This window comes from Lepidochelys olivacea (assembly GCF_965140295.1).
Source record: "Lepidochelys olivacea isolate rLepOli2 genome assembly, chromosome: 4".
In the NCBI taxonomy this organism is placed as follows: Eukaryota; Metazoa; Chordata; order Testudines; family Cheloniidae; genus Lepidochelys; species Lepidochelys olivacea.
Window position 1 is genome coordinate 71388234 of NC_140414.1, and position 12868 is coordinate 71401101.

Below are 12868 nucleotides of genomic sequence, written 5' to 3' on the forward strand. Positions count from 1 at the left end.
TGGGAATCCAGCCCACATAACTTCAGCCTTTCAGAAATGACGCATTCTCCTTACAAGACCTTCCTTTCTACATTCTCTCTCTGAATTGGCTGCTGTATAACAGCTTCCTGCACCCTGCTTCCTGTCATAATGGTGGTAACAAAGGGACTAGAAAGTGACTGTACTGTGTGGTGGTGGGCTGCAGAGCAGGAAAACGTTCAATGATTTTAAAAACAAATTCAGAAAAAAACAGGCCACCCTTTAAATTAATTGAAAGAGCTGAGTCTACAATTTCAACTGTTCTTGAAATGCAATGCAACCGTTTAATATCCTGGGGTCATATTATGCCATTCATGTACAAAAGTCCCTACTTAAATTAAAAAAAAACAAACAACACGATATGCCCCAATGTAATTATCAAAAACAGGTAACAGAAAAACAATGTTTGTCAAACTCTGCCACCAGTCTCACTTGTGCAACCTCAATGAAGTCAGAGTTTGATCCAGTGTTCACTCCAATCTTGTGGAGCTTAGCCAACAAAAGTGCAGTAAAACTTCTGACAGCATTTGTCTAGCACTCCCAGTAAACCTTCTAAAATAGACTGTTGGTATAATATTCTGCATGTGAGAGACACCATTGCAATGACTGAACTGGTTGCCTAAACTAGCTGAAACTTCCAAGTGATCTTCAAGGATACCACATGGAGGGCGCATAGGAATAATTCATCTGGCAGTGACAAAGCATGGCTAATTGGCCCATAACTTCAAGAGATCAAAATCTCCTTTTTTAAAATTTTGAAAGCAACATTTTCCCCAGGAAGATAAAGAACGATGTAGAACAGCTTTTTTATATTGTACATGATGCAGTGTGCTATACTCATTTTAGCCATTACATGCTTATTACCAGAAAGAAGCTAAAATTTTAGGGGCAATTTCAGTTATTTAATACATCTTTCTAAACTGTAAAGTTAGAGGAAAACACAGGAGTGAAAATTTTAACACATAATATTTGCATAAATTTACACCATAATGCAAGTCATTCTCTTATTTAAAATACATACACACTTTCCCTTAAAAATCTTGAAGTCTCTCTTAATTTCTATGACTTACAATTATTATTTTATTTACATTTGATGTTGCCTAGTTGTATTGTTTTATGTGAAATAGAACTCTCTTTTCTGAGTTTTGAGTGGACGTCTTCATGTAGTGGTTATTTTCAGATTCATTGTTGCACCACTAAGCCATTCACAGGTATTTATAAACATTAATTATCACAAAAATGTTAATAAAATAATGTTAGTCGCAAAAAGAACACAAATTCATTCAACCTAGTCAGGCCATTAAGAGTGCCTCACTTGAAAAAAACAATGAGGAGTCTGGTGACACCTTAAAGACTAACAGATTTATTTATAAGCTTTCGTAGGTAAAAAAATATATACTTCTTCAGATACATGGAGTGAAAGTTACAGATGCAGGTATAAATATACTGACACATGACACACTTTACAAGTGGAGACCCAGTGTTGACAGGGAAACTTGTAAGGTAACTCCCTTCTCTTCATGTGTCAGTATATTTATGCCTGCGTCTGTAATTTTCACTCCATGCATCTGAATAAGTGGGGTTTTTAACCCACAGAAGCTTATGCTCAAATAAATCTGTTAGTCTTTAAGGTGCCACCAGACTCCTTGTTGTTTTTGTGGATACAGACTAACACAGCTACCCCTCTGATACTTATCACTTGAAAAAGCAGCTTTTCTTGAAAAGCCATCTGCTTCTCTCTGCTTTAAACAAGAAAAAGAGACAATGCAGAATTCAGAAAAAATACATGAAAATATTTCCATCATTTACATTGGTGGATACAAACATTGTTTAATCAAGGACTGTACTGGTGGTGCTCTAGGAGCCTCAGAGCTGCACTTCAGTTTCATAAAATGGAAGAGGCTCTCATCTTTAATATGATAGATGTAGCTGCTGCCAACTGCTGTCTCTCAGCATTTGGTGTGGCCTTCAATTTACAAGCAGCTCTATGCAGGGGGACCCCCGCACCCACATAGAATCCCATGGAAGTTTTTGATTGAATTTTTGTGTCCCTGGCATGAATTTATACTGCATGTTGGGACTACCACCCGACGTTAATGATGAACGTGGTCATCAGCTACATTTGTATAGCTCTTTGGGTATATTGGTCCCAGAGCCCCACTTTGACTTACCCAGGTTTATACACACTGTTTTCAGAGGATATTGAGTAAAATGAAAAAAACAGCTGCAAGAAATCTCTAGAGTGAGATACTTGTCAAATCAACTTTTTGCATTACTTCTTCATAATACACTTTGTGCAGTCTCACTGGTGCTTTAATTGAATTGCTTCAAAATATGTACCTGATAAGAGTATTCCAGACTTTGTCCAACCACTTACCTTTGAAGAAGCAGTCTTCATTGTGAACGATGGTAACCTTTTGCTTTTTCAAGCAGGCAGCCCTGTGCACTTCACAATGGTTTTTATAGAATTCTCCATCAGAACCACACACAGGCTTGTAGTGAGATTTGCAGTGTTCCATGCATGCACATTCAGCTTGGCCAATCTCTCTGTTAACAACACAGTGCCTACCTAGACCACAATATTTATTTTCACATGATCCAAAGGGGCCATCCTGATCAATGTGCCCTAAGGAAAAGGAAAAAAGAAAAGAAAAAAAGAGGCTATGAATTTACATGTAATCTGACAACCAGGATAATATATAATACCTGGCCTGCAGGTTTTCTTTGAAAACAGAAATTGTACCCCATGAATCTCATATAAATTGTTACATACCATAGAAGGAAGAATTGTCTGTGATTTGCATGGGTGAGAATTGTGACATAAGAAAGCATAGTTCTACAATCCACAGAGTAGGTTTCTCTGTAAGAGTTACTATGAATGGGGCATTGTTTTACTTTAAATCCCCTGATTTTTTCAAGTCAGTATCCTCTGATTCTTTTAAGGTTGTTTGCATACTTTGTATAAGGAATGAGAACCCAGTTATAATGTAATGTCCTATTGGGAGAATACCAAACCTGCCCTACAGCCAAATAGGATGTTTAAGGTTTCTGAAAGAGGCAGACTTTAGAATACCAGTGTTTAGAAAATTAGGAAATGTAATCTCTGGCTGATGAAGAAACAATGATATACTATTGCACAAGAAGAGTTAATGACAATATACTGCAAATAGTCTGTAGTGCTTTTCTTAAGTAAATTGTAAGCATAAGATCAATTAGCAATAACTTTAAATTCCACTACTGTTCTCACTATAAGTTCAAGAAGCTTGAAAATACTTTATTTCTCCCATGAATTATTTGTTGTATGCATTTACTTTACTTAAAGATTCTTCATTTAAGCCAATCCTCAGTCAATTGCAATTGTGGCTCCTCTCTCTCTTTTTTTTAAACTCTGAGGCTCAGTAGAAAATTTTAACACTAACTTCCAACTTAATAACCCAATTTTGGAGGAGCTGACTTTACTTTTGTGGGTGAGAACTTCATTTTAAATGGCAGCTGTGAACCAAATTGGGGGATGAAGAGGAATGTTTGTTCTTAAAAGTACTGACATCTGAATATTTCAAGAAAGAAAGGAATTCACTATTTAAAAAAATCAAAACACTCTATTCTCACTAGTTCTTTCTCCTTCTCTCACCTATCTTCCTATTAAAAATATAACCACCTCTTCCACCAGATTAGGATAGCCACTTCCTTCCCCTTGTTCACTCTTCACTTCTTTCTCAGACCAGCCCATTTCTCTGGTCTCTCCTCCTCATTTGCTCCTCTCTTCCCCCCACTTCTCTTCTGTCTTCCTTACTGCTCATATACTCTGTCCCAATTATCCTGCTCTGATTTTCTCTTCCTTATTCGCCACTGTTTTATATTCCATCATCTGTCCCTTTCTCTCCCATTTGCTTCTCTAGTGAATACATAATGTCCAACCTTGAAAATAGTATTTCTACTCCACATATATGAGTGCCCCCATTGACCAGACAAAGCATTTACAAAATCAGGCCTCCAAAACAATTTTACTAACACGCTGGCAAAATAGACAAAAGTGCTAAACAGAGCAGAAAAGTGTTATGTTGGATCATATAAAGAAGATCTGTACTAAAATCACAAATGAGATTGATTCCCCATAGTTTAAATTGCAGGGTAAATTAAGAGGTCTCTTGGTTTTCGGTTTCTTGTTTTTACTAAAAAGAAAAGGAGTACTTGTGGCACCTTAGAGACTAACCAATTTATTTGAGCATAAGCTTTCGTGAGCTACAGCTCACTTCATCGGATGCTCACGAAAGCTCATGCTCAAACAAATTGGTTAGTCTCTAAGGTGCCACAAGTACTCCTTTTCTTTTTGCGAATACAGACTAACATGGCTGTTACTCTGAAACTTGTTTTTACTGTTTCTCTCCCTCTCTGTGTAAACTTGCAAGCTGCTAATTGTGTTAATACATCCTAAGACAGAGTCTGTTCTCAAAGCAATACTTTGTAACAACTACTCACACAGAAAAAAAAAGGAGTACTTGTGGCACCTTAGAAACTAACAAATTTATTTGAGCGTAAGCTTTCGTGAGCTACAGCTCACTTCATCGGACGCATGCAGTGGAAAATATTGTGGGGAGATTTTATATACACAGGGAACATGAAACAATGGGTGTTACCATACACACGGTAACGAGAGTGACCAGGAAAGGTGAGCTATTACCAGCAGGAGAGCAGGGGGTGGGGGGAACCTTTTGTAGTGATAATCAAGGTGGGCCATTTCCAGCACTTTACAAGAACAGTAGGCGGGGAAATAAACAAGGGGCAATAGTTTTACTTTGTGTAATGACAAATCCACTCCCAGTCTTTATTCAACCCTAAGTTAATTGTATCCAGTTTGCAAATTAATTCCAATTGAGCAGTCTCTCCTTGGAGTCTGTTTTTGAAGTTTTTTTGTTGAAGAATTGCCACTTTTAGGTCTGTAATCGAGTGACCAAAGAGATTGAAGTGTTCTCCAACTGGTTTTTGAATATTGTAATTCTTGACGTCTGATTTGTGTCCATTTATTCTTCTATGTAGAGACTGTCCAGTTTGGCCAATGTACATGGCAGAGGGGTATTGCTGGCACATGATGGCATATATCACATTGGTAGATGTGCAGGTGAACGAGCCTTTGATAGCGTAGCTGATGTGATTAGGCCCTATGATGGCGTACCCTGAATAGATATGTGGACACAGTTGGCAATGGGCTGTGTTACAAGGATAGGTTCCTGGGTTAGTGTTTTTGTTGTGTGATGTGTGGTTAAACTTCTGAGTACTCTTCTGGATCTGTCAATCTGTTTCTTCACTTCAGCAGGTGGGGATTGTAGTTGTAAGAACACTTGATAGAGATCTTGTAGGTGTTTGTCTCTGTCTGAGGGGTTGGAGCAAATGTGGTTGTATTGTAGAGCGTGGCTGTAGACAATGGATCGTGTGGTGTAGTCTGGATGAAAGCTGGAGGCATGTAGGTAAGCATTGCGGTCAGTAGGTTTCCAGTATAGGGTGGTGTTTATGTGACCATTGCTTATTAGCACCGTAGTGTCCAGGAAGTGGCTCTCTCATGTGGACTGGTCCAGGCTGAGGTTGATGGTGGGATGGAAATTGTTGAAATCATGGTGGAATTCCTCAAGGGCTTCTTTGCCTGAAAGACCCCCTAAGCTTATTTTTACCAGGTTAAAAACTTCCTCAAGGTACAAACTTTGCCTTGTCCTTGAACCCTATGCTGCCACCACCAAGCGTGTTAAACAAAGAACAGGGAAAGAGCCCACCTGGAGACGTCTTCCCCCCAAAATATCCCCCAAAACCTTATACCCACCTTCCTGGGGAAGGCTTGATAAAAATCCTCACCAATTTGCATAGGTGAACACACACAGAGAGACTCAAAGCGATACTTTGTAACAACAGAAACAGCACACAGAGACTCCCTGCCCTTTTGTTGTATTTATCTTGCTTTGTTAACAATTGTGATTAAAATAGAGATAGAGGATGTATGTGGATGGATGCTTGGTGTGGATAATAAATGAATGATCAGGGAGGTGCCAGCCTAAGAATCCAGTGTCAACTAGCCAAAGAAGGCGTCAAGTGGAATCAACCAGAAAATCCCCGGAGGGCAGATTGGAATCCACCCAACAGCCTCAAGAATGGGAGAACCGAAGAACAAGATAACATCTGGCAGCATGGAGCCGTCAGGAATGTGCCATCTGCTGATTGATTCAGCAACAGCATGATGAAGCAATTTCCATAGACTGGCATATGAATAAATTCCTATAAAAATGGACTCTAGAAACTGAGAATTTCGGGGCTCAGATTCTGCAAACCAACTTCCAGGAGCATCAGATGAGCATCTGACAAGGCCCTGCTTCCTCCTCGTGTCCAGGTCACCTGGCCAGTGGCTTGGCATGAGCAACTCTAAGGCTGGTAACTATGATAACAACCTTGCAGAACCTGTGTGTGTGTGTATGAATGAATGTGTGAATAAATATGAAATCGAATAGAATGTTATAGCTATAACTAAGTGCTTACTATGATTTTTTCTGTATTTACAATAAATGTGGCATTTTGCCTTATTCCCTTTTACAAGATCCTGCTGGTTTTTATTTTATTGGTATAACAAAAGGACTGCAAGACTGAAAGGTTTTGGTGCAGGTTTTACTATTGTACCTCTAGCGCAATCATGTTATAAAATAACAATATTCCTCTGTTGTCTATAGAACAAGGCCTTTATTTTTCTGCTCCACTACTACCTATGCTGACTGTTTAGATACTTATGTGAAGTAGTGAGCATGAGAGCCCACTTTACAAGGCCTGCAAAGAGCAGTGGAAGGGGCGAATGCTTTTCCTCACACAGAAAATAACCTGATAAATGGCAGCTATGGGTCCCACAGAAAGGAAGAGTAGCAATCTAATATGTCAAGTAGGCTTCAAACTGAATATCAGTGATGGGGGTGGGGGGAGAAATGGAATACAGTGTGCATTTACAGTACAACATCAAATATGGTATTCCTAAAAGTAGCAATACAGATTAACTGGTTGCATGAGAAAATTAGCCATTTTCTAGGAATTAATTATCTGTTTTACACCACCTGCAAACGTACAGATTCTAAGTAGCTTCAATACAATTAAACAAAATGTAATTAATCCATACAAGCATCCTTTTGCATCTCATATTATGTAAATGAATGGTGAGAACATGGCCTTTCTGACTGTAATTATCCAAGACTAATGTGAAACATAGTTCAGCCTGAGATTAAATCAATTTAATCTGATTATCATGACTAGGTATACATTCAGTTGTCATTATACACTAAATGAATTGCAATCAGCAGCAACCAATAACTTTGCACAATTTACTCTTCTTAAAAGATATATTTTCACACTAAATCATGCCAACTCTTACAAGTCTTCTTTAAAAAAATTCTACTACAATACTTCATATCACTGGAATGGTTTACTATATAGCTATTTAAAAACCCACAAACAACTGTATCAAAAAGGCTGATAGGAAAAATAACCCATACAAAAACAGAACTGCCAGTCATTACCTCCTTTGGTAGGTCAATAATGTAGAATACACAATATTCACTGTCCCATAACGTCAATAATATTAAACACAAGAAAACACCTCTCCATATTGTAACAACCCACTTTGCGAGTCTGCAAACTCCATAAGGTTCCCCCTGCAGGTTTTTTTTTAGTGATATTATTTTAGGGTTTGCTTTTAACTCCCAGAATGAGCAAGAATTTAGTTCCCAAAGTGGTAGCTGTTCCAAACTCTCTCCTGGCTCTCTGCTCCATTGTAACTCTTTCCCAGTCCCTCTCCAGATCCATGCTGGACTCTGTTGCCAGCCAATATCCCCAGTGGCTCATAGTGACAGGAAAAAAGAGGAGTGTCAAAGGTAATTCTGCCTTAGATAGCATAAAATTTAGGTTCTACTATGAAAATTGAGAACTTCTTACTCAACATATATGCTCCCTGAGTGCATTCACTCTTACGCTGACTTAAATGATTAAAATACGTTATTACTTTTTACAATCGCCTTGTTAGTCCTATAGAACTAATACAGCTAAGACATGGGTTCTTTCCTTTCCTGTGCATCAACACAATTGGTTTTCTGAGTTTTAATATCAGGGCCAATGAACTGCACCTCTGCCAACCCCCTGAAGGCAATTGGTATATACAGGTGTCACCGAGGGAATAACACAAAGGCAATGGGAAAATGAAGACACAGTTTGGCCTAAAGTATTTTATTACTGGTGATGATGTATTAGAAGGAAAAAAAAAACCCAGCCAGCCTGACTCTGAGACTCCAGGCTTAGCTCACAGGGTTGGCAATTAGGAAATTTGCTCATAAACTAAACACATGTTAATTAGTTAATGTTAAGAAAAAATAACCATGGTTATCCATTAAGCCATCATAGACAACTGCTTTTCAGAAGAGAACTACACTAATTTAGGTGGAGATTTACCACAGGTTAGGGTAATGACACATGGAGATAACACAATCACTTGGCCTCACTGTCTCCCATATGTGTCTGCCCCCTTCCCAACCGCACATATGGAGCCATAGGGAGCCCTTACAAAGGGGTTTCTGCAGGGACAGGGAAAGGGTTGCGAAGTAATGCCCTGGGTACAGTCCCCCAAAGGGATCTGCTAGTTTGTTTCCCAGGCAACCTTTGCCCTGAATGCCATTCTTTAAATTGATTTTGCTATACTGGGTAGACTGTCGGTCCTTCATCAGTTGAGACTAAGCCAATAACAACACATCTTCCAATCTTCTCTCACTCTGGCCATCCTTCGCCATGCTTGTCCATATCTCCTTGTTAGGAAATTATCCCACCTCTTTGGAGGCTGACCGCGTGGACGTTTCTGTTCTCACGGATACTACTCAGATATAGCTGCGGTCCATCTGTTGTCTCTGAGTTGGGCCACATGTCCCACCTACCGCATTTTGCTGAGCCTGCTTTCAACAACAACAACATCTCACACTCCAGACTGCTGCCTAATTATTTTGTTGGGGATGTGATCAAGGAGTGAAATGCCCAAAAATGTTCATTCCATCATTCTCTGTGTGACAGATAGTTGATGTTCTTCAATCTTTGTCAGCGACCATGTTTTGCTGCCATATAACATCGCTAGAAGCACGGTCGTGTTAAAAAGATTTGCACGAGTTGTTGTGCTGATCTTTCCTTGGACGATGTCCTTGATGTCATTGAACGCGCACCATCCAGCTTTTTTTTCCTGAGACGTTAAAAGGTACAAAATTCTTCCAACTTATCCATATATTTTGCCCATATTAATGGGAAAAACCCCTTTATATGTGTTATTTTAAATTACCCAGCATGATGAGTCCCTCTGAATAAAAGTTATCCCCTAGTATTTTCTATAGCTTTATTTTTCTTTTCCACCTGGAGACTCACAAACACAATATTTCTCCCTACCAGTTGGTCAGTTCCATTATCCAAACACTGATCTGCTCACCCCCACTATGAACAATGTTGCTTCCTTTTCCTTAAAAAGATGAACTTTCAAAAGATGCTCCAAAAGTATTTCAAAATAGGGCAGCATTAAATGCACATGGTAGTATCACATCAAATCTCGGCAAATTTTTAAAATTGGGAATTGGTGTTGTTCCAGTGAATGATGAAGTTCCATATACAAAGTTATTTATCTAAAGTAAATGCAATGAAAGCAGCTGTGTTTTCATTTTGGAGACCAAACATCTAACAGAGAGCATTTAACCACGGAAATTAGCATTGGTGTGACAGATCCTTTTGCTGCATTGTGTTACACCGATTTGGGGGTAAAACTTAAGTATGCATGTGGTCTTTAATGTGTGATAATTCTAATATATCTCTACATTCCATTGGTATTCAACATATATGGGAGGAACTCGCTAGCCAGATTGGTTTTAATGGGTACAATTTTCATAAGTGCCTAAGTAACTTTGAAGGTTTGGTGTCATTGGATTTAGGCTCCTAAGTCACTTTGGTGCTTATGAAAATTTTACCAAACATGCCAAGAAATTATTACTATTGGTGGGCATTAGATATTAACTGATACAAGTTCATGTAAATCCAAATTCCTTATATAACCACTAATCTCAAATAAAGTAACATTTTTCAGGATCTGAGACTACTTTATGGACTAGGTTGTGCACACACATTATAAAATTATGAGACTCCCTCCCATGAAGGGATAGAATCGTTGTAGTGTGAAGCCAAAGTCTATAAATCATTATTATTTCTGCTTTCTGAATTAGAAGATAAGGATCAGAGACTGGCAATTGTTCTGAATTATTGCAGTATGTGTGGAGACTTAACAATGTATAGTGCAGCATACTGCTGTGCAAGTCGAGATTGAAGTGAGACTTTGCTTGGGATTTGATTTTAGTAATGTAATTGACTGATACCTGAAAGTAAAAGGCCAACTAAATAGCTTCTTCAGAACAAAGGAAAATAATATATATAATGCAATCTGATATCCACTATATGCCAGAAGTAACATTCATATGCGGAATTAAACAAACAAGCTCTCTCTCCTAATGGAAGACTGCATTATTAGTTTGCTGGGAAAGACCTTTTATCAACTGTTTGCTTTATACCACTAACCATAAAATGAAACAATACTCTCATTAACTTCAACAGGGTGAGAATTTCACCCACAGTCTTGATCTGGAATTCATTTCTTATTGAATGGCCTCAATATATTTAAAAAAGAGTACAGGAAATAGTTTTGCAGGTTTTAATTTGAATTTAGAAAATGGCAGCATATTTTCTAATGACCTTCACAAAAGGACTGCACTGTATTTTAAGCTTATGTATCATACAATAGTATGTTTTGAAGTATAACACTTCAGAGATTTGTTTTTAAAAAGAAGGCCATTGACTTTTGCTTACTGGTCGCATGTGGCACAAAATGAAAGAGAAAGAATCCCACACTTTTCAAATAAGTTGGTATGAGGCTCACAATAACCCAACTCTAAATCTAAACTAAGGTATGTACCAAAGCCTGAAAATGTAAATAAACTCATAGGTACTAAGAAGCAGTAGGAAAATAAAAATATATGGAAAATATTTTTTAAAAATTGTGATACATAAAATAAATAAGAATTGTGGTACAATAAAAATGTGAGTTAAGGTCATCTATAGAAATAAATACTTGATCCTGAGCACTGAAGTCAATGAGAGCCCTACTGTGTGCAGGATCAAACCCAAAATCAATAAAAGGTGCAAGGCTCTCACAACATTCTTTTCCTGAGAAGATCAAAAGAAAAGGAAAAACCAGTATATCAGTAAGTGCTATGTCTGAATAATACATCGAGAGGAGAAAGGAAAGTGGTGTGAAGTACTATTTTAAAGAATTACTGAGCCAATTGTTCCCCCAGATGCATACTCACATCTCTTTCAGTGAATCCACTGAAACACACATGTGCAGCAGAGGGAAGAATTAGACCTCTAAGCTGAAAATAAACAAATATAAAAGAGCCCAGATATTTTGAATTGCCTAAGTAACGGGCATTTTCAGTGGCAGATGAAAACACTGACATTCTGATATCAAGAGCTGATAATTTACAGAATATCTGACCCAAATCTGATGGTAAAGAGATATGTGTGGTGATCGATGACCGTTCCGTCTATCTATGCATGTCATCTATATTATTACCCTGCTATCACAGTAAGCCTCCAAAATATATACGTGGGGTGAGGGGAGGAAATATACTTGTTAATTAGGCAACTAGCTAACTTTTAACTAGGTACTTTATCTATTAACACTGAAGCATTTGTGTGGGTAACTTCTGCTAGATAAAATATCATCTCCTCACATCTATCACAAACACATTTCTAAATTATGTCAGAGTCTGGCTTAAACCCAGAAAGACAAATAAAGTATTGGGGGTGATATTTCATCATTAATCCAGTTAATTCACCTAGGTAGCACAGCACAATGGAATTTTAATTTTATCATGCACCATTTGAAAAGATTCCCTGAAATACTTAGGCACAATAAACCAGCTGAAGACCCTTGAGGCTAAATTCTGCTCTCAGTTACAATTATAGTGATTATACTGGTGTAACTGACTGAATACTTGGTCCTGAAATCTGAATACTGAATGAAAGTAGCCCCAAATATTTGAATTCGATGAGCTAACTTCATTCTCTATTCAGACAGGATGTATCAGTGTATTGGTATTTCTAAAGTAAAGTTGGGTCAGTTACAAGCATCTAATGGACCTAAGCTTTAATATCCCCTGAAGAGGCACCATTCTTAAAGAGCAGGAAGTTAAATCCTTGCACATCAAATGTCATATCAAAAGTGTACCTTATTTGTTCATGTTTCATGAACACAAAATTTAATGTAATTGCTGGCCTAAACATATGAGACTCCACAGCTGTCTGGTCAATAGCTTTCTCTGCCTTCATGTGACCTATAAGCTGTCAACTGTAAATAAGATATATTATGTAGATTTTAGACACTGTCCAGGAGACTGTGGATCCATAAAAAAATGAATACAATACACTTGAACATACATAAAAGTTCCCATCTGAAACAGATATATTGATATTCTTTATTTAACAAGCTATTCAAGTGCAATTCAATGTAACTTTCTCATAGAAGTTAGAAATGGTCTATATTATTTTCACAGAACATAGCCAAATAGGAATTTGTTTTTAAAGATCTGAGTAAGTTTACAGGATGAACCACAGAAACAGAATGCTGTAAATTAATATTCTGCACTAGCAAATAATCTCCACTGATCTTGAAATGCAGTAGGTCCACCCCATGTCCCCATAATTTCCTAATGGAAAAATTGCAAATATCTTGGAAGGACTGGGATTGCTAAACCAACGGCCT

General features: G+C 37.9%; 1 protein-coding gene across 3 annotated transcripts in view; it reads right to left on the reverse strand.

The window, feature by feature from the left end:
• The window catches only part of FSTL5 (follistatin like 5), a 588878-nt gene that overhangs the window by 391594 nt on the left and 184416 nt on the right, over window positions 1–12868 (reverse strand). For all 3 annotated transcript variants that reach the window (XM_084625380.1, XM_084625381.1, XM_084625382.1), the window contains exon 4: window positions 2396–2644. In XM_084625380.1, coding sequence (XP_084481506.1) covers window positions 2396–2644 — 249 coding nt within the window. The remainder of the gene's footprint in view (window positions 1–2395; window positions 2645–12868) is intronic.